The sequence below is a fragment of the Cataglyphis hispanica genome, chromosome 2 (genome assembly GCF_021464435.1).
Source record: "Cataglyphis hispanica isolate Lineage 1 chromosome 2, ULB_Chis1_1.0, whole genome shotgun sequence".
Classification (NCBI taxonomy): domain Eukaryota; kingdom Metazoa; phylum Arthropoda; class Insecta; order Hymenoptera; family Formicidae; genus Cataglyphis; species Cataglyphis hispanica.
The window spans coordinates 10,039,384-10,057,670 of record NC_065955.1 but is presented as its reverse complement, the minus strand read 5'-3'; the positions used below and the strand labels follow the sequence as shown (position 1 = coordinate 10,057,670).

The 18,287-nt window shown below is 30.5% G+C and overlaps 2 protein-coding genes across 8 annotated transcripts in view; one reads left to right on the top strand and one right to left on the bottom strand.

The window, feature by feature from the left end:
* The window catches only part of LOC126859139 (hormone receptor 4-like), a 165,571-nt gene that overhangs the window by 57,369 nt on the left and 89,915 nt on the right, over window positions 1-18,287 (top strand). For 3 of the 7 annotated variants that reach the window (XM_050610148.1, XM_050610147.1, XM_050610155.1), the window contains exon 3: window positions 5,109-5,154. The exons of 3 other annotated variants lie outside the window; for them this stretch is intronic. In XM_050610148.1, coding sequence (XP_050466105.1) covers window positions 5,109-5,154 — 46 coding nt within the window. Of the gene's footprint in view, window positions 1-5,108; window positions 5,155-18,287 lie in introns of those variants that run through there. One more of the 7 variants, XM_050610152.1, reaches the window with a different exon arrangement.
* LOC126859169 (uncharacterized) overlaps window positions 1-18,287 on the bottom strand; it is a 131,658-nt gene that overhangs the window by 34,762 nt on the left and 78,609 nt on the right. The window lies entirely within an intron of this gene.

Genomic DNA, 18,287 nt, shown 5'->3' with positions numbered 1-18,287 from the left:
CAATATGAAATACGAAATCAATTAAATATCATGTGATTAATTGAAAGTTAAAATATAATAACGTTATCTGTCCAATAAAATGTGTGCAAAGAATCACACATTAAATTTCGAATACACAATATTCATGATTTTATTCTCGAGAGTTTATTTCTCGCGCTTTTATTCGACCCGCATGTAAATCGTATTTTGTAAATTATTTTTCTCTGGAGTTTTATTTATTTAGCAGCGTTTATATGCCGCAAATTTTTAATTGAAATGTTATATTTAACGATGTTACACTTTGCGTTAAATAGTCCGCGAATTTCAAGTGATCCGCGCGAGGATATTTATGGCCGCGTCAAACAAACTTTCAGGACGATACGTTTCCGGTGTTCGCTCGACCGACTGTTTTAATGTATAGTATGATGTATAGTATGAATCAACCTCTTAATTCGAGATAATTTATTAATTAAAGATTACCCTATGCGTTTACACAAAGAGGACCTGATTGTAAGAAATCATTTTTAATAAAGAGAGAAATCTTCTATCTTAAAACATTAAAGTTTTTTATCCTTTTAGTATATATATATATATATTCTCTTCTTCGTAACCTCTTTTTTCAAAAACTTTTGCTTCAAAATCTTTGCCAGATAAATTCTTATCAATATAAGAATATTAAATAAATAACAAAAAACTTATCCTGCAGAAAAATTGATAAACGCGCGTGTTTTTATTTCATTGCAAACTTGACATACTTCTTGGTAATTGTTTCCATTTATTCTTTATCAATATCAATTAAAACATATTTTATTATTTGTCGTTATTTGCGCAATAATGTATAAAATATTAAAAATGATCGCTCACGCCAATAAATGTTAAAAATTATATCATATCTTGAAAGATATAATTCAGTGTTGCTCATGTGCGGTTTAAAATTGATTTTGCGCGACTTTTGAAACAAGAATGTATCTGTCTGTAATGTTCGGCGGAATTTCGTGAATATATCAGATCATAAAACTTCGTTTTAAAGATATAACGATCATCGATCGTTGAAATTTGTCGTCAACGACGCATGGAAGCTTTAAAAGCTTGCTACTCGATCCTTATTAGGAGTTTTAAGACTTTGTTACTGGCGTGATAAGGCCGCAAAGTCGATTAGTTTGCCAATTATAAGCCATTTATGTTGTAAATACCGAGATCGTGAATTTACGTGTTTAATTATAATTTCCGCAAAGTTTCTTTCGACGACGAGATCCTCAACGATTTCTTAGCATACTAGAATACTGCTTTAATTACCTACAACGAGCAGAGTTTTAGAAATGTGCATACTGTACTTAATTTTGATACAATTTTTATACGTTACAATTCTTTTTTAACATGCGGGATCTTTAAAAAAAGAATTCTTAGATCTTAGTGAATGAATAATTAGGAGAAAAAAGATCGTGGACAACATCGGCATCTCATTGAAGAATATAAACAATCGACCAGATTCTAAAATGTAACCCATTCTTGCAACATATCCTTCGAAGATTTTCGGGTTACTCTCGATCGAAGATAAGCATGCAATCATATTGACATATCCAGTTTATCCCGCTTCAATTTATTTAGCACGAACGTCGTATAGAAAGTTTATATCTTTTCAAAAATCGCGATTCGCGTTCAAATTTACTCTCGGTTACATCAAAATAAATAACTCATTGATATATATTTTCGCGCGCATGACTTGTGGATTCCACTCCTTATGAAAAGTAAACAAAGAAATGATAAAAATATAAATCTCACACTTTGAGATATCGGATTAATCTGTAAAACACTTAATTCATAAAGACAATTTCCAATTTTTGCGTAAAAAATAATTCTGCAGAATCTCTCGATCTAGGATTTGATTATCTCTGTCGATCGTACGCGCTATGTCGTTACTATTATTACTATTCCGATACCTACTCATACGGCAAATGCTAATGCCACCGCGAATTAGTCCACGGTGCTCCTCCCATTCTGCCTGCATTCGCCCCCTTAGCCGGTTTTCCCCCTAGCCGGCGGCAGTGCGCACCCCCTCCCCTCATCCCTTCCCCTCACTTGTCAACGATCCGCTCTTCCGCTTGTGGAACATAATTACTATCGCAAACTGTGCACCGGATTGTCCTTCGATCGGCTGGTTGCATAACGAAATGCGCCGAGCGCATGTTTCTTGGCGAATCTTCGCGAGTACGTGTCACATGGGCCATCCGTTTCACGTGCATGCGTGCATGATGCATTTAAATTTTGATCATTGATTCGGTGAACTATGGATACATTCTTCACGCTGCAATCCGTCTATTACACTTTTGTGAAATTTTCATAAACAATATTTAAGCAATATAATATTTCAAGTATCTATTATCAAATTGTAGCTTAGTGGATTTTTATAAAAATTCATAACAATGAAAATTTTGAACATAGTTAAATATAACTCATGATAAGTATTACAATATCAGTGATATATTTTATTACTCTATATTCATGTATTATAGATATTATTATTATTATTATTATTGTTATTATTATTAATGACTTATGGATAGTAAATCATGCGAGGGAGTGTTAAGTCAAACGCGTCACATGTGGATTATGCAAGGTGACGGTGCTGTTTCTTCAGAAGCTACACGTGTTTACGACACAAGAAATTGTAGCATACTTAATAATAGGAATAAAAAAATGTAACTACACAGATATCGTTGAAGTTTGAAATGTTCTTGAAGCGAAAAATAACAATTTAGTAATATTAAACAAACTTGCAGAAATGGTCATAAAAGATACTTTATACACATATCAAATTATTAAATTGTTACAGAATATTAACTCACCGATATGATGCGCAATAGCAGAATTGTTGTACACAAGGTTGATCTATAAAAATATATTCCATGCAAATATATTCAAATTATGTATATATAAAGCAAGGTGCTCAAAATAATTATTACGAAAAAATAATTATTGCGTGTAAAATGGGTTTCATCTTCTAAATAAATATTTAATATGAAAACAATTATGTAATTAAAAAAAAATTCTTTTATAGTATATATAAGCTTTTATAAAATGTGATAAATAAATATTTAATTTTTATATAAGAGTAATATAAATATATTCTAAATTTCTTAAGCAAAATGTTGAAATATTATATATATATAAACATCAATTATTATATTAATATATTATTAAAAATATTTTTAAAATTTTGAAATAAAAGATCTATATAATGTTTTATATGCATTATATTGCACAAAGTAAAATAAATCATTATTGTAGAGATAAATGAGCAATAAGTAAATTATAAATTCTGCTTACTGTATGATCGTGTCGTCTCCTCCTCTTTTTTATTCGTCTTTCGTTTTTTCATGGTATTCACATATTTGCGAAAACATTGTTACTTGCGATCATGCGCGCATTAATCGCCAAAATACGACAATCGCGCGGCTTTTTATATGACACTCTCGATGGTAATTGCACGCAACGCGTACTTTATTATGTTATGACAGGAGAATAACTACGGAAAAACTACGATATCTATGCGATAATTTCAGAATTGTATGATGAAATTTACATTTCACTTGTCACGATACTACCTTTGTTATTAGCCTAGGTTAAATATTTTATTAACAAGTAATATATTCTTGCATTTTAATGCTACTTTACTATCTTGGGCTATCAAATGAATAAATCTAACAACTAAAATTGAAGATAAATATCTGCCGAATGTGACACTGAAAACATAATTGTTTTGTTCTTGACTACTCGCACGATTGCATGGAAATACGATCGCGTAAATGGTAAGTGGTAGAAAAAATCAAATTATTGATTATTCCATACAAATTCTTATGCCATGTGCAATTCGTTTATAATTTATGCAGATTAATGCAGATGGAAGATTCGCCAAATTCTACCAATTAAATTTCTTTATACTATCCATAAATCGCGAATCACGCATAGTCTGGCGCTGGCATTACAATTAACAATTACTGGCCCATGATTATCATCTCTTAATTAGCAATTAATTCGATTCGCGTGATATTGCACAGTATCAAGATATTGCATATTTTATTTTCAAATATTCGATTATTAACGAAAGTCTGAAATATAAATTGGAATGATTCCAAATCGTACGGCATTATGAGACATTTAATTAAGTAAATCAGTCATACTATTTTAATACTTGTCTGCGTAAGAATTCGGCATCAATGGTTTGTAAACATGTGTTACGTGGTTGATTCTATTTATCAAGATCTTTTGCGTGAGTAGTCAACAAAATGGTGACACATTTTCAGATATCATACATTCGGATATTTATTTTTAACTCTTATATTTATTCGCTTATATGATGTATTACTAGATAGAGAAAAGTTATTTTAAAATACAGCATATATTATTATATTATTAAAAGCATATATTATTTAGCGTTAGCGATAAAGATAGCATCGCAGCGAATAATTTTTTCACGTTATTCTCCCGTCACAACATAATAAAGTACGCATCGCGATTAACGAGAATGTCGTGTAAAGGATGTCGTGCGATTGTCGTATTCTTAGTATGCGCGTGATCGTAATTAATCGTATTTTAGAGTTTCTTGTGAATATCCTGAAGGAACAGGAATAGACGAATAAGAGAGGAGAAAATCCAGACATATGTCAAACAATGGCGGAGCAATCAGGAGATAAGCAGAATTTATATAATTTTTTTATTATTTATTAATTTCAAATTTAATTGCTCTTTTATCTCTACAATAATGATTTACTTTACTTTATATGTCTAATATAATTTATATAAAATATATTAGACTTTTATTTAAATTTTTAAAATATTTACAGTAAAATATTTATAATAATATTTATATGTATATACATATTTTTTCAACTCTCTTAAAGTTTTTATAATTATTTAGATTTTTAAAATAAAATTAGACTTATTTATCTTATACTTGATAAAAGTTAATATTTCTAATTTTGTCTCGGAAATTATATAAGTTTTTAAATTAAATATCTTTAAAAATCAAATTAAAAAAAAAACTATCGCGCGCAATAATTATTGTTTCAAATAATATTATTTTGGGCACTGTTTTGTATACATAATTTGGATATATTTGTATCTTACAGATCAGCGCTGTGTACTACTACAACTCTGTCACTGCGCATCGTACTGGTGAGTTTTAATTTTTACACACACACATCACATATATATGTAGATATTTTAAATTTTCTCGCCAAACTTCAACGAGTTAATTACTGTTGTTATTTGTTTAGAATATATCAGTATAGGTCATGGTCTCAATGTAAAAGATATTTTAATTTCTAAAAATACTGTCTACAATTACATCTACAATTTCGATAATTGTTTTATAAAAAATAAATTTTAGAATTATATTTTACTTTTCATCACACAATTAATTTGTTTATTCAACAAGTCGTAACCGCAAAATTGCAAAATTTTAATCAATTCTATTTTCGACAACTATATGCATCAAACAATTGAAACGTGAGAAACATTTTCCAGCGAGATGTTTCTAAAATCTGCAAAACGTGCACTTTTGGCAAAACATCGAACGTAAATGCTTTTAAAACTTTTGCGCCCGTCTTGTCCCGAATTCATTGTTAAAAACGCTCGCAAAATGTGTTAATAGTAATATAAACAAAAACCTTTATAAATTTCTAGAAGTATTTATAAATTTCTACATTAGATCTCAATTTCTCTTCTATTTACAAACAAACAATTGTATTAAATAATTTTTTAAAAGATCTTTTAAATATTTATTGTTATCAAAAATTAATAAACTGTAATAAATACCAAATAAGTGTAAAGTATATAACTTTTATACTTGTACACATAAAATAATTGCATTTTTGCATTAGTCGAGCAAAAATAATTCTCATATGTCAGATTTGCAAAATAAAAAAATGCGCAAAATATATATAATAAAATTCTTATGATAAAATAAACTGATAGAGCTCACTCAATGATTACATTCTTCTTCTATTACATGATAGTAAATTTACCAACATGATATAAATTTATAACACATGCGTGCTTTTCATAAAAATGTTTACACATAATTTTTAATAAAAAATCTGACAGAATTCCAAATAATTTATTCCAAAAAAAGATCCTAAAACAGTTCGCTAATAAATATAAATAGAGTAGCTAAACTAAAATTAATTTATTATAATATAACATATCAAGTAAATAAGCTAGTTTGCTTTTTCAATTATTACAGATATAAATAACATTATAAAACTGTAAAAGATGCATCTAAAAAATTTAACTTACATTTAAATAAATCAAATACTTTAAATATAACTTTAAATATAAATTTAACATCATCTCTGCTATGACATTTGTGTTACATGAAAAGCAACACAAGCAATAATTTGTTTCATACAATCAATTCTCTCGATAATAAAATTATTAATGCCAAACAATATCTATTTTTTATTTATTATTATATTGATATAAAATGATATTCATAACACAAGAATTTTTATCGAAGCTCTCTTTGTGAAACCTCTTGTATTATACGAATATCTCGTGCGCGTTATTGTCAGCTGATCAATCCTGTGCAATAATCTCAACGCAGAGATTAATTCGTAATTTTTTCTGCGTTATCGCAATCACGATAATTATCTTTTGGATTTGAAAGCCCTTCAAGATCATAAGAATTTCTTTCCTCTCTTCGAAAAACGAGTACAATCTCAAAACTGCATCTTTCGGCGATGATAAAGTACACGAGTTGCGCGCGGATGCTGCGAGGGAAGATGTATACTTTCCGCACAACCGGTGCTTCTCTCGGATCCAAGGTCTGACTTCCCTCGGGCCGCTTTGAGAATCGTGCGGAAGGTTTTGACCGATGAGGGCGTCAGGGGGAGTGTCAGAAGGGCAAGGGGGAAGGAGGGAGAGGGCAGGTTGGAAAGCAGCAGGAAAACGTGCGTGAAGTGCGTTGCGCGGGTATGCGAGAGTGAGAGAGTCGCGTGTGGTAAAAGTGAGCGAGCAAGAGAGGAAGGATGGAGAGAGAAGAGGAGAGACAGAGAGAGAGAGAGAGAGAGAGAGAGAGAGAGAGAGAGAACGCTGCAAAACGTGCAGGCGGTGTGAGCGAACCGAGAGAGGCGCTATGTGACGACTGACCCAGTTACGCGACGGAGGTAATGACCGATACTACACTACACTACCTAGCCCTCCTCCTCTTTCTCTCCCCTATTCCCTTCCACCTCTAGGCGGCAGTTCCGATCCCTCCTTGCGCGTCGCGATGTTCGATTATATTACGTGCGTGCACATTACGTGTATACATACATACATACATACATACACACATACATACATACATACATACATACATACATACATACATACATACATACATACATACATACATACATACATACATACATACATACATACATACATACATACATACATACATGCATGCATGCATGCATGCATGCATACATACATACATACATACATACATACATACATACATACATACATACATACATACATACGTACATACATACATACATACATACATACATACATACATACATACATACATACATACATACATACATACATACATACATACATACATACATACATACATACATACATACGTACATACATACATACATACATACATACATACATACTCCCTCGAAACGATAGAGATACGATAGAGATACGATAGAGACTCGCCAGAGATGAAATTGATTGTCCGGATTCTAGGAGTAGTTAAATTCTCCCTAAGCTTGAAACGAAAGGGTCATTGGCGAATGTTAACCTCGTAATCGGGGCTGCGAATGTCCCAGTTGAAGCCAGCTTAAAATCCAAAAATGAAAATATTAATTAATTATTACAAAAATAAGGCATTAAATAATAAGCTTACAAATATAAAATAATATTATAAGTTTAAATATTTTTTCTGTTTATCTTGTCGAGATATTTTAGAATTTTATATCTCTTCGATTTTTTATTATTTTTTTTTATTAGTAATATTACACATATAACTGTAAAACCAAAAAGCCAAGACTAGAACAATAAACGATATATAAAGTCTTTGACGATCAAGAAATCTTTTGTTTTTATTTTTAATATAACTATATTATTCTACTATAATATTTTCCGGTTAATGTTTCGTTCATAATATTTTAAATTAAAAAAAATATAACATCGGAAGAATGCCTTCTTTATCATCTTTGAGGTTTATATAAGAATATAAATCATAACAAATTGTAAAATTATAAAAATAAATTATAAAAAAAGAAAACATTCTAATTATTCTGAGGTCGAGATTATATACTCTGAGTTTCTATTATTAAAGGCATAAAAAGCCGATATATCGTCTATCGACACGTAACGAGTGCAAAGCTCGGAGCTTTCAGAGAGTTCACACGAAGGGATCCTTGGCCAACGCGAGCCAAAGGGTCCTCTCTCGTGCACAATGTGCACGCTCTACTTGCGACTCGATTGACGGAGAGAACTTCTTCGTGCGAGCTCGTGGTGGAAAGCGGCGATGCGGATGACGAAGATTGTCGATTGATAGAGAGTGGAATTCTTTTTTCACGATCACCTCACGGCGTCAGAGATTTTTTTTTCGTCATCTGTGTTTATAATCAGCATTGCGTAACATGAGATCGCATTAACTGTCAATTGCGCGGTATCGCGATTGTTAATGTAGTCATAAACGTATCGACAATGAGTATTTGCCGCATTGTTCAAGGAACGACTATTAAATATACATGAGGGACTGCTACATTGCATTGCGTCTAGTTATTAATGGCCGAGTTTTATTCGCGTTTGATGAGCCTGCAGTTTCTTTAAAATTATTATTTAAACGAGAATTTCACATGACTGTCTTGCGTGCGTGTAATTTACAAAGATTTATCGTCATTTGCAAAGAGGTATTTATAAATTTATAAATTTCTTTGTTGTAATAACACATATTTTTTAAATATTATATTATTGTAAGATGTTAGAATAAGTATTTTTATTTATATTAAACATATATAAGTATTAATCATGTATTAAAATATTTTTACACGTTTTTATAACATATAAATATATGTCACACAATATGCAAGAAAATCTAAAAATCTGTGTGTAAAGCTTTTAGTTATTGACTGCAAGATGTTTCGTTTTCCTCCAATCGAGTAAGGTCGGAGGATATTACGCGATGATTCACAATTGCGCACAAGGCAAGGAGTCACTGCTCGTGCGCAAGGTGGACTCGTAAGAAGTAGAAAAAAAAAGACAACCTTGTTGCCGCTGATTTACAACGTGTGACGGACGAGGAACTTGTGCTATGCGCACACAAAGTCCTCGCGCAAGTTACTCGAGGAATAAAGTCTCACCGTTGGTATGTAGGCATCCCGTTTGCGAAATATCCTGCACGACACACAAACGCGGCGCATTTTCAATCTAGAACCCGTATAAGAATACGATGTTTATTACGTACGTGAGATATGTGTGTATAAAAAGTCATGAAATAAAAAATTAACTTTGAAAAAACTAACTAATGACTCCGACACCAATTGTACTCTGAATTTTTATAATTAAAGAATATATAAGAAGTAAATATATATTATATATTATAATTGTTTTATATGTTGAATATTTTTATTATTAATTAATATATAATATATATTAATTAATATATAATTAATATATATATATATATATAATTGTAGTCAGAAGCCTATGTTGAAAAGTTAAATTGGTATTAATTCAGAAATGAAAAAAAAAAGATATTCTAAAAAAAAATTGTAACAATTTATAAACGGGTTATCGAATAATTAAATTTCGAGGGATGACGATCAAGATGTTGTGCGAGTTTTCTACGTCGTTGCATTTATGATTATATATATGATATATTTTTCGTTCTTATTTTACCCGGAGTAACGACAAATTGTCGTGCTACAGCTGACCTGTTTACGCGGCTGCAACTTGCACGGTCGAAGTTTAACGAAGATCTGGGTCAGACGACGTTTGGAATCCTTGAATCGTACGCTCGCGCGCGCACGCTCCCGCGATAGAAGAAAAAAAAAAAACAACGTTCACCTATAGCGAATAGGAGTTTCGTTCCAGGAGTCGTTGCCGGGGATAGCCTCGATGTATATGCATGCCATACCCCTGGCACTGAGGTCGGCGCCGTTTCTCGGCGACTTAAAGAAGGCAGACAAGGATTCCGCGCGTACTTGCCACTCACTGTAGGTCACAGTCAAGTTGCGCTTTTCTTTACGTTAAATGTTACGTAATTTCGCGGAATAAGTCGCACTCCAAAGTCGGAAATTCCGGGCGACGCATCCGCACATCCGCGAATAAACAGGATCCGACAAAACAAACGCCGTAAATTGACGCAACATTATTTGAATAATAATAAAGTTTTAGAAAATACGCAATAGCTAGAAGGAGCTTAGAATATATAAAATGCGTTTCACAATTGGAGCATATAAATTAATATATATCTCTAATTTAATTAAGAAAAAATCTCTTTCCTATCTTTATATCAATTATTTTATGTAATATATATTTTGTAATAATCTGAAATGAAATAGAATGAAAATATTAATAATAAAAAACTAATAAAAATATTTGGCTATCGCTATCATTTGTATAAATAAGTCCTGAATAAAAACATATAAAGATTTAAATTCCTTTAACTTTCCTTTATATATGTGCTTTTTAGATATACTATAGATTCAAAGTAATATATTTCTAATTTCGCATAATGTGAAATGATTATTTCCTCTTCATATAATGTAATAAAAAATGTGTTAAGTAATTTGTTCAGCAAATAATACCCCATAAAGGTACTTATTTTATACGACTCTGCCATCGTAGAAATAGTACTTTAGAGATATTTGGTTTTAGTCTTCAATTTAACTTGACATTTATTTAATAAACAACAAGAATCATATTTGATCATAAAAATGATGAAATATCAGCAACTTCATTTTCATTTTTCTTTCGTGACATGTAACGATTTTTTAATTTTTCGTATAACTTTGAAAAAATCATGCATGTAAAGACATCGTTACATAATCCACTTTAAGGTTTCTAGCACGAAGCCCAAGATTTTATCACCCGCCTGCTCTACATTGTAAGAAATATAATTCGGTATGGCGGATTACCCATTACGACATTCAGGCTGATATTTTACGACAATTTCAAGCGAAGCAATTCTATTTGCGTTAGCTTTTATATTTAACCGAAAACCAAAGAATTATTTTATCAAAAATAATTCTGTATATACATAATAAAATATATAATAAATATAATTAGAATATAAATATATATATATATATATATATATATATATAAATATATATATATATTTATATTCTGATTATATTTATTATATATTTTATTTATATTTATTATATATTTTAATTATATATTTGTTAAATATATATAAATACAATGTAAATGTTGAGAGAAATAGTACGCGATACAATTGTTTTCATTTATTTTATCATTTTATTTTATTTATTATGTTAATATTTTAAAATTGATTTTACATTAAATGTAACAATCATTGCGCTCCCGACAAATTCACATGTTGTTTGGCATATTACGAAAGTGTTTGCTTTATCCGATTAAGTAAAAATTCAGACTTTCAATCGGAATGAAGGCGCAAAGAGCAATCGAGCCATCGTACGAGCCATGGTAATCAATAATAATCTCGTGGGAGACATTTTGCGTGGCGTGTGCAACTAGCAGCAGCAGCAGCACCATCACCACAATATGCAGTTGCGTTCTGCACTAGATCTTGAACACTTTCAATGACAAGGCGTAGATGACGAGGCGGCGACGGCGGCGGTCGAGTAAGGGAGAGGGCACAAATTATCCGACCGAGTCCGACATAGTCCTCCTACAGTAGTGCGCGATAAGACGAAGTAGGCCAAGCAAAAATTCACCGATACCTCGTAAAAGTAGGCGGAAAAATAGACGTACGAGAACGATAGCGAAGTTTAATGCCAGCGGCGCTTTCTATGTCCGAATAGCTTACGCAACAAACTACGCAGCGCGGAGAAAAACGATATTCTTTGCACATTTCAATGAATTAATGACACTATTGTTAATTTTTAATTATTTTTTTGAATAAAATGAACGTAAATCCTTACTGTGTTATTATAAATCTAAAATTTTATCACAATAGCAACAATAAAGAAATAGAAAAAATATATATATATATATATATATATATATATATATATATATATTCACATTATATATTAAAACAAAATACATTAACACATTATATATTAATTCATTACAATATTATCTTTTGCATTAATTTCTTTATTATGATGTTATTCTGTAAAAATCACAATTTTTTAGTATTACGTTATACAGTTCGAATTTTTAAATTATTATCATTTATATAAATAATTAAAATTAAAATTTTCAGACGCCTGAATAAATTTAGCGATAAATTTTAATATGAAAATTCTAGTTTTTATACACTTTTATTAATTTAAGTTCATTTTTAATGTAAAAATTCTAGTCTTTACATAAACTTTTATTAATTTAAGTTCAACACGTGGATGTGTGTGCGCACGTAAATATTTAACATCAAAAATATCAGTGAAACTATCCAATATGCATGTGCTTGCATGCATATTCATGTCAAAGTTTCCAGCGCTGTTATCTCTTCTACTTCGTGTATAGATAACATTTTACTTATAGCCATTCTACACGAATAAAAAATGGTACAATAACGTCAATTTAAATCACATCGGTGACATTTTACAATAATTCAATAATTACTTACTTCCGAAAAGTAATCTTTTAATATTATGATATTTTAAGAAACAAAAGATTAAGCGTGATCAAAATCAATATAAATGATGATTTTCTAAAATTGCACATGCAAAAAAATATATCTCGCGTCAATTGCGTTCAATCAGCACTTTTGTATCTATGATACGTATCTTGAAGAATTCATCGAAATCACCGAATTAAATCTTTGTCGGAAACATAATAATTTGTACGACTCTCATCGCGTCGGATCCTTCCGGTTGTCGATTACCGTCGGGTATTGCTGCATTGCTTCATCGGACGCGACGATGCGGCAGCATCGAATCTGTCAGCGCGTCCATCGTGTTAACGCGCGCAGTCGACGACGACTTTCCGACCGGAGTGGCGGCTAGGCTTACGTTCGGGTCGATGTATTCTCGGTTGTTTATTTAGGCCACGAGAGGTGAATCGTTTGCTCTCTTAACGCTGGCAAGCGGAACGCACGGCCGTGCGCACGCTTGTTGCAAAAAACGCGTGTATGTACGCGGCGGTGCGTATGGGAAAGAGTTGTCACGTACCGTCGAACATCGTGTTCCGATATCGTAGAAAGATCAAAGAAAAGTTCGCATAAAGTGTAGAAAATCCATCTGTTTATAATAATTAATTTTATAATTTATTTTCTTATGTATGTACATATTTATGTATATATTATATATATATATATATATATATATATATATATATATATATATATTTTTTTATGTATTATAAGATATATTGTATTATAGACTATTCCTATAGACTGTATACAGACTATTCATTTGGGACCACTTTGGAATCGATTTTTTCTTGATGAAAGTATCGGAGAACAATTTATAACTTGTAAATAATTATAATATTAAAAGGTTTTTCCGCAAATTAAATTTGAAGACATTCTGCAAATAACCGCAAAAACATAATAAATAGCAAATAATAATAAAAGAGATGCAATATATTAAACAATGAAAGCTCATTCTTCCTTTAATTTCCTTTAATTTAATTTTGTTGATCTCTAATGCTCACGAATATACATATAATTAAAACGATATAAAATACTGAGATATAGAATATCAAAAATCGAAAATTAAACGACGATTAATGTTTTCTCGCATTAAAGTCCAATATTTTTTATCTCGAAAAATTATTTTTCAAACTATTCCTAAACGAAAAGTAGTCTATTAAATCTATGATATTGGGTAAATAATATCCTTGCTACATCAAGCTGAAATAAATGTAGTTTTTCACTTGTACTATTTCTATAATGCAAAACGTAGATTATTTTATTACACAAGCTGCAGATAGATTTTCTAAATTGGTTTATATGTCTTCAATCTACAATAATTTGCGAAATTACACAAGACTGCAAGTGCAAAATGTGAATCGATTTATTTTCTTTTTATATCGATATCATATCAATCGATTCTGGAATGTCGTCGTCTTCGTGTTGCACTAAATGCTACAAGGTAAAATGAGATCAAGACATCATGCCAAGTACACGTCTCATGTTTATTCCACTCTCGCGATATAAAATATAAGAAATGACTGATTGCAACATCTCGAAGATGCAAGTTAGATAAAGTATGACAGCATCGGTGAATGGGTTCGGTCATATGCATTATGTGCATATATATAAATCATGTATAGCAAACATTATATATAAAGAAATATTATTATTATTATCATTATTATTATTATATGTATATGTATATTATATATACTATTAACATAAAAATACAGAGAGAAGGAAGAAAGAGAGAGAGAGAGAGAGAGAGAGAGAGAGAGAGAGAGAAATAGATTGTTAATACCTTCTAATAATTTCCTAATAAAAAAAATTATTTAAAAATAGTTGCAGGTTGCTGTTTTCGTATTTATAAAAATTATGTTAAAATATTTTTGTAAATATGCACAATCATAATATACGTGTATAAATATAACCATCACATTTAACAAGACTATATTGAAAACAAACAATAATTCTTATAAAGAATTCTAATTTAACCATTACATAAAATGGAAATTTGCAAAGAAAAAATAAACTATTTCTTTATGCTTTTATTATATCTACAATTTTTCATATTTACGAAGAATTTCCATATTAAAATGGATATAGTCTCACATCATATTGGAAATGCAATTGCGATGAATCAAAGAGCATATACTATCGATATCTAGCTCCTGACCTTGTTAGAATTTATACAGATATACAATATACGTGTATGGTATTCGTTTGCTACGATACGGGTACAATGAAATATAATGTGCATAATTATCATGAGGTCTGCAATTTTTTATAAGATAAATAAGAAAAAGATAAAGAAAAATAAGAAAAAAGATAAAATATAAGAGAAAAGATTTTATATTCTTGAAATGTAGTGAAACACTAAATTTTAATAAATTTTAATAAGAATCCATACTTATTTGTACTCTAAAATAACAAAAATACGAATAATATTTTAATGACAAATAAAATATATACAATGAATTTTTAAATATATATTTGTACTTCACTGAAAGAAAAACTATAAAATTATTTTTATGATTAATTATATAATTTTTGTTTTTATTATTATTACACAGCAATAATAAGTTTATTATATTTTATTATATAATGTAATAAAATTATATATTTTTGAATATAGTTTAATGTATATTTTTTCTCAATATAAAATAAATATAAAATGTTTATTTTTTATATTAATATTTTATATTATTTTTCAATACAAAAATTATATACGATGTATCCTCCAGCAGATCTAAATCTTAAGAGACTTTGATGTACTCTACTCTAATTATATGTTTATCAGTAATGCTTTAAGATATGGGAACGCTTTCATTTTGTACATTTGTAATCCCTATAAATAATAGAATCATTGCGAACAATGTTCAACAGTTTATGAGCTTCATCTGAAAAATATTAAACGCTAAGAGAAAAACTCTTTTGTATATATTGCTAAAATCTAATCTATATAAAATGTTTATTTCAATGAAATAGCATTTTTTATTATTTTTTGGAGCGCTTTTAATTTATGCAGCAAAAACCAAACATAAAAAAAAAGAAAAAAAAATTACTAATGTTAAAATATAATGGTGGGTTAAAATTATATATATATATATATATATATATATATATATATATATATATATAGAAAGAGAGAGAGAGAGAGAGAGAGAGAGAGTTATTTTTATAAAATATTTTTCTGTTAAGATTTCGCAAAAGTAGTAGTGCATAATTTAAATGTCGCGATCGGAATCCTCCAATCTAATGATGTTTGTCGCTAAGTTTGTTTTAAATGTATTCTTGCGGTGTGAAATTCTATTTAAAGGAACGCGAAAATAAATGTCAAATTAAATAGACGTAACCACATTGGTGATTGAAATTGACTGAATAGGTTAATAACGAGACGGATCCTTTAGGACAACTGAGTAAAAAATATTCGCTATGATGCATTACGTAAAATTAACGATACACAATGATTATATAGTAGATCATAAAAAAGTGCTTATTTCATTTACGAATTTCATATTCCTATCGTAAAAATCATACATACTTTAGTTACGGTAAATTTGCGATTTTATCAAATTATTTATCAGTTTTTAAATTAAAGGGTATTTTATCTAAAAAAACATTTTTTTTATTGTAATTAATGATAATGTTTTATTAAATTAGCTATGCTAAACAAAACGCAAGTTTTTGCAAAAGTTGAAAAATCCTCTGTAAATTTGCAGCATTCCGCAAAAGCAATCGTATGCAATAAAGAAAATAATTCAGTAATTGACAATACCTGAAAAAAGCTGCGCCAGATATGTAAAGTTATTCAAATAATCCGATCAAAATGTTAAACTCGGCAAAACAATTTTGTGAAACAACAAATCTATCATTTTATTCCGATTGCACAATTAATCCTTTCAAATGGCTTATTTAAGTAAATATATTATTCAGTAAATATACCTCCTTTTAGTACAAAATTTGTACAAATTAATTTTTTTTATATTTAAACTTAAATTTGATCGTCAAATATTTCTATCGAGTCTTTAAAATCGAGCGATTTAATTTTTTTAATTGTAAACATAAAATTCTTCAATCGCAAAAATATCAGTTTTGGAATTTCAAGTTAAATTCCAAGTCGCATAGTTATTCCAAGTTAAGAATCATCGGTCAAGGGTCATCGCAATTACTAATTAGCGAGCCTCGCGGCCACGGGCGTGCGGCAGATGCAAATGAGAGTGGGCGGCCGAGAAAAGGCAGTTGCGGCGGCGCGTCGAGGGATTGCGTCGCGATCGCGCTCGTCTGTATTATTATTACCGGCGTGTTCGAATTGGCATTAACATTCACCGATACGTTCGCTCGTACACTCTCGCTCTCGCATATAGCCATTGACGTATATACACAGCGCGATCCGCGCCATTTTCGTAACGTGACTTTGTATCATGAACTTTTCGATGACATTTGCGCAATCCTATCAGTCAGTTAATACGACATGTGTGAGAATATAAATGTGTCGGTAAATGCGTGAGCGTTCTCGTCTAAAGTGAGATAGGAATAGTCATAAGTAGCTGTTAATAACTATTGAGAATCTATACGATGATATTCAACATATATGCATACAATATTTAAATTACACTTTTTTAAGACAATATAAATTAGATAAATTAGAGAATTTATTTTTCTACTTAAATTACAAATATTTTATGAAGTTCTATTAAAAATTTTCCAGATTATACTCTATAAAAAATATTAGGCTTGTCTTATTTACAATTTGCCTCCATCTCCTTTGAAATAGTCTCCTTGTGACTTTAAGAGAAAACTACAGCCACTCCAGCGCTTCTGCCGTGCTTAAAATTTTTCTCTGGAAAGTTTTTTGCTGTGTAAAGCGTGTAAAACATCCTCTGCGATTCGGTCTCGATCTCTTGTACTGTCTCAAAACGTTGCTCTTTGAGTTTCAGTTTTATTTTTGAAAAAAAAAGAAGTCATAAAAGGTAACGATCCCTACGAACGATGTTTGCAATTTTTTCAATATTTTCGAAAATGCTGGTTGTGCTGGTGCGCAGCCGTCCCGTGAGCTCTTGTCGTGTTCAACCAACGTTTTAACTAAGTTTTGTATCAAACTCGGAATCTATCGGCCACCGAGACTCTCGAAATGATTCTGTCAGGCTTTTGGCGACGACGATCTAGGCCGTACACAGTGTTTCGATTATGCACGCTTCAAAAAGAGCCAAATATTGATTGAAGACGACAAGAACACAGGACGGCTACGCACCAACACTTCCGAAAATGTTGAAAAAATTGCAAAAACGTTCGTGAGCACCGTCGCCATATTTAGCCCTTTGTGATTTCTTTTTGTTCCCAAAAATGAAACTGAAGCTCAAAGAGCGACGTTTCGAAACGGTATAAGAGATCGAGGCCGAATCGCAGAGAGTACTTCATATGTTATAGCAAAAAAATTTCCAGCGAAAATTTAAAGCATGGTAGAAGAGCTGGAGTAGCTGTATAAAGCCAGGGCTGTATAAAG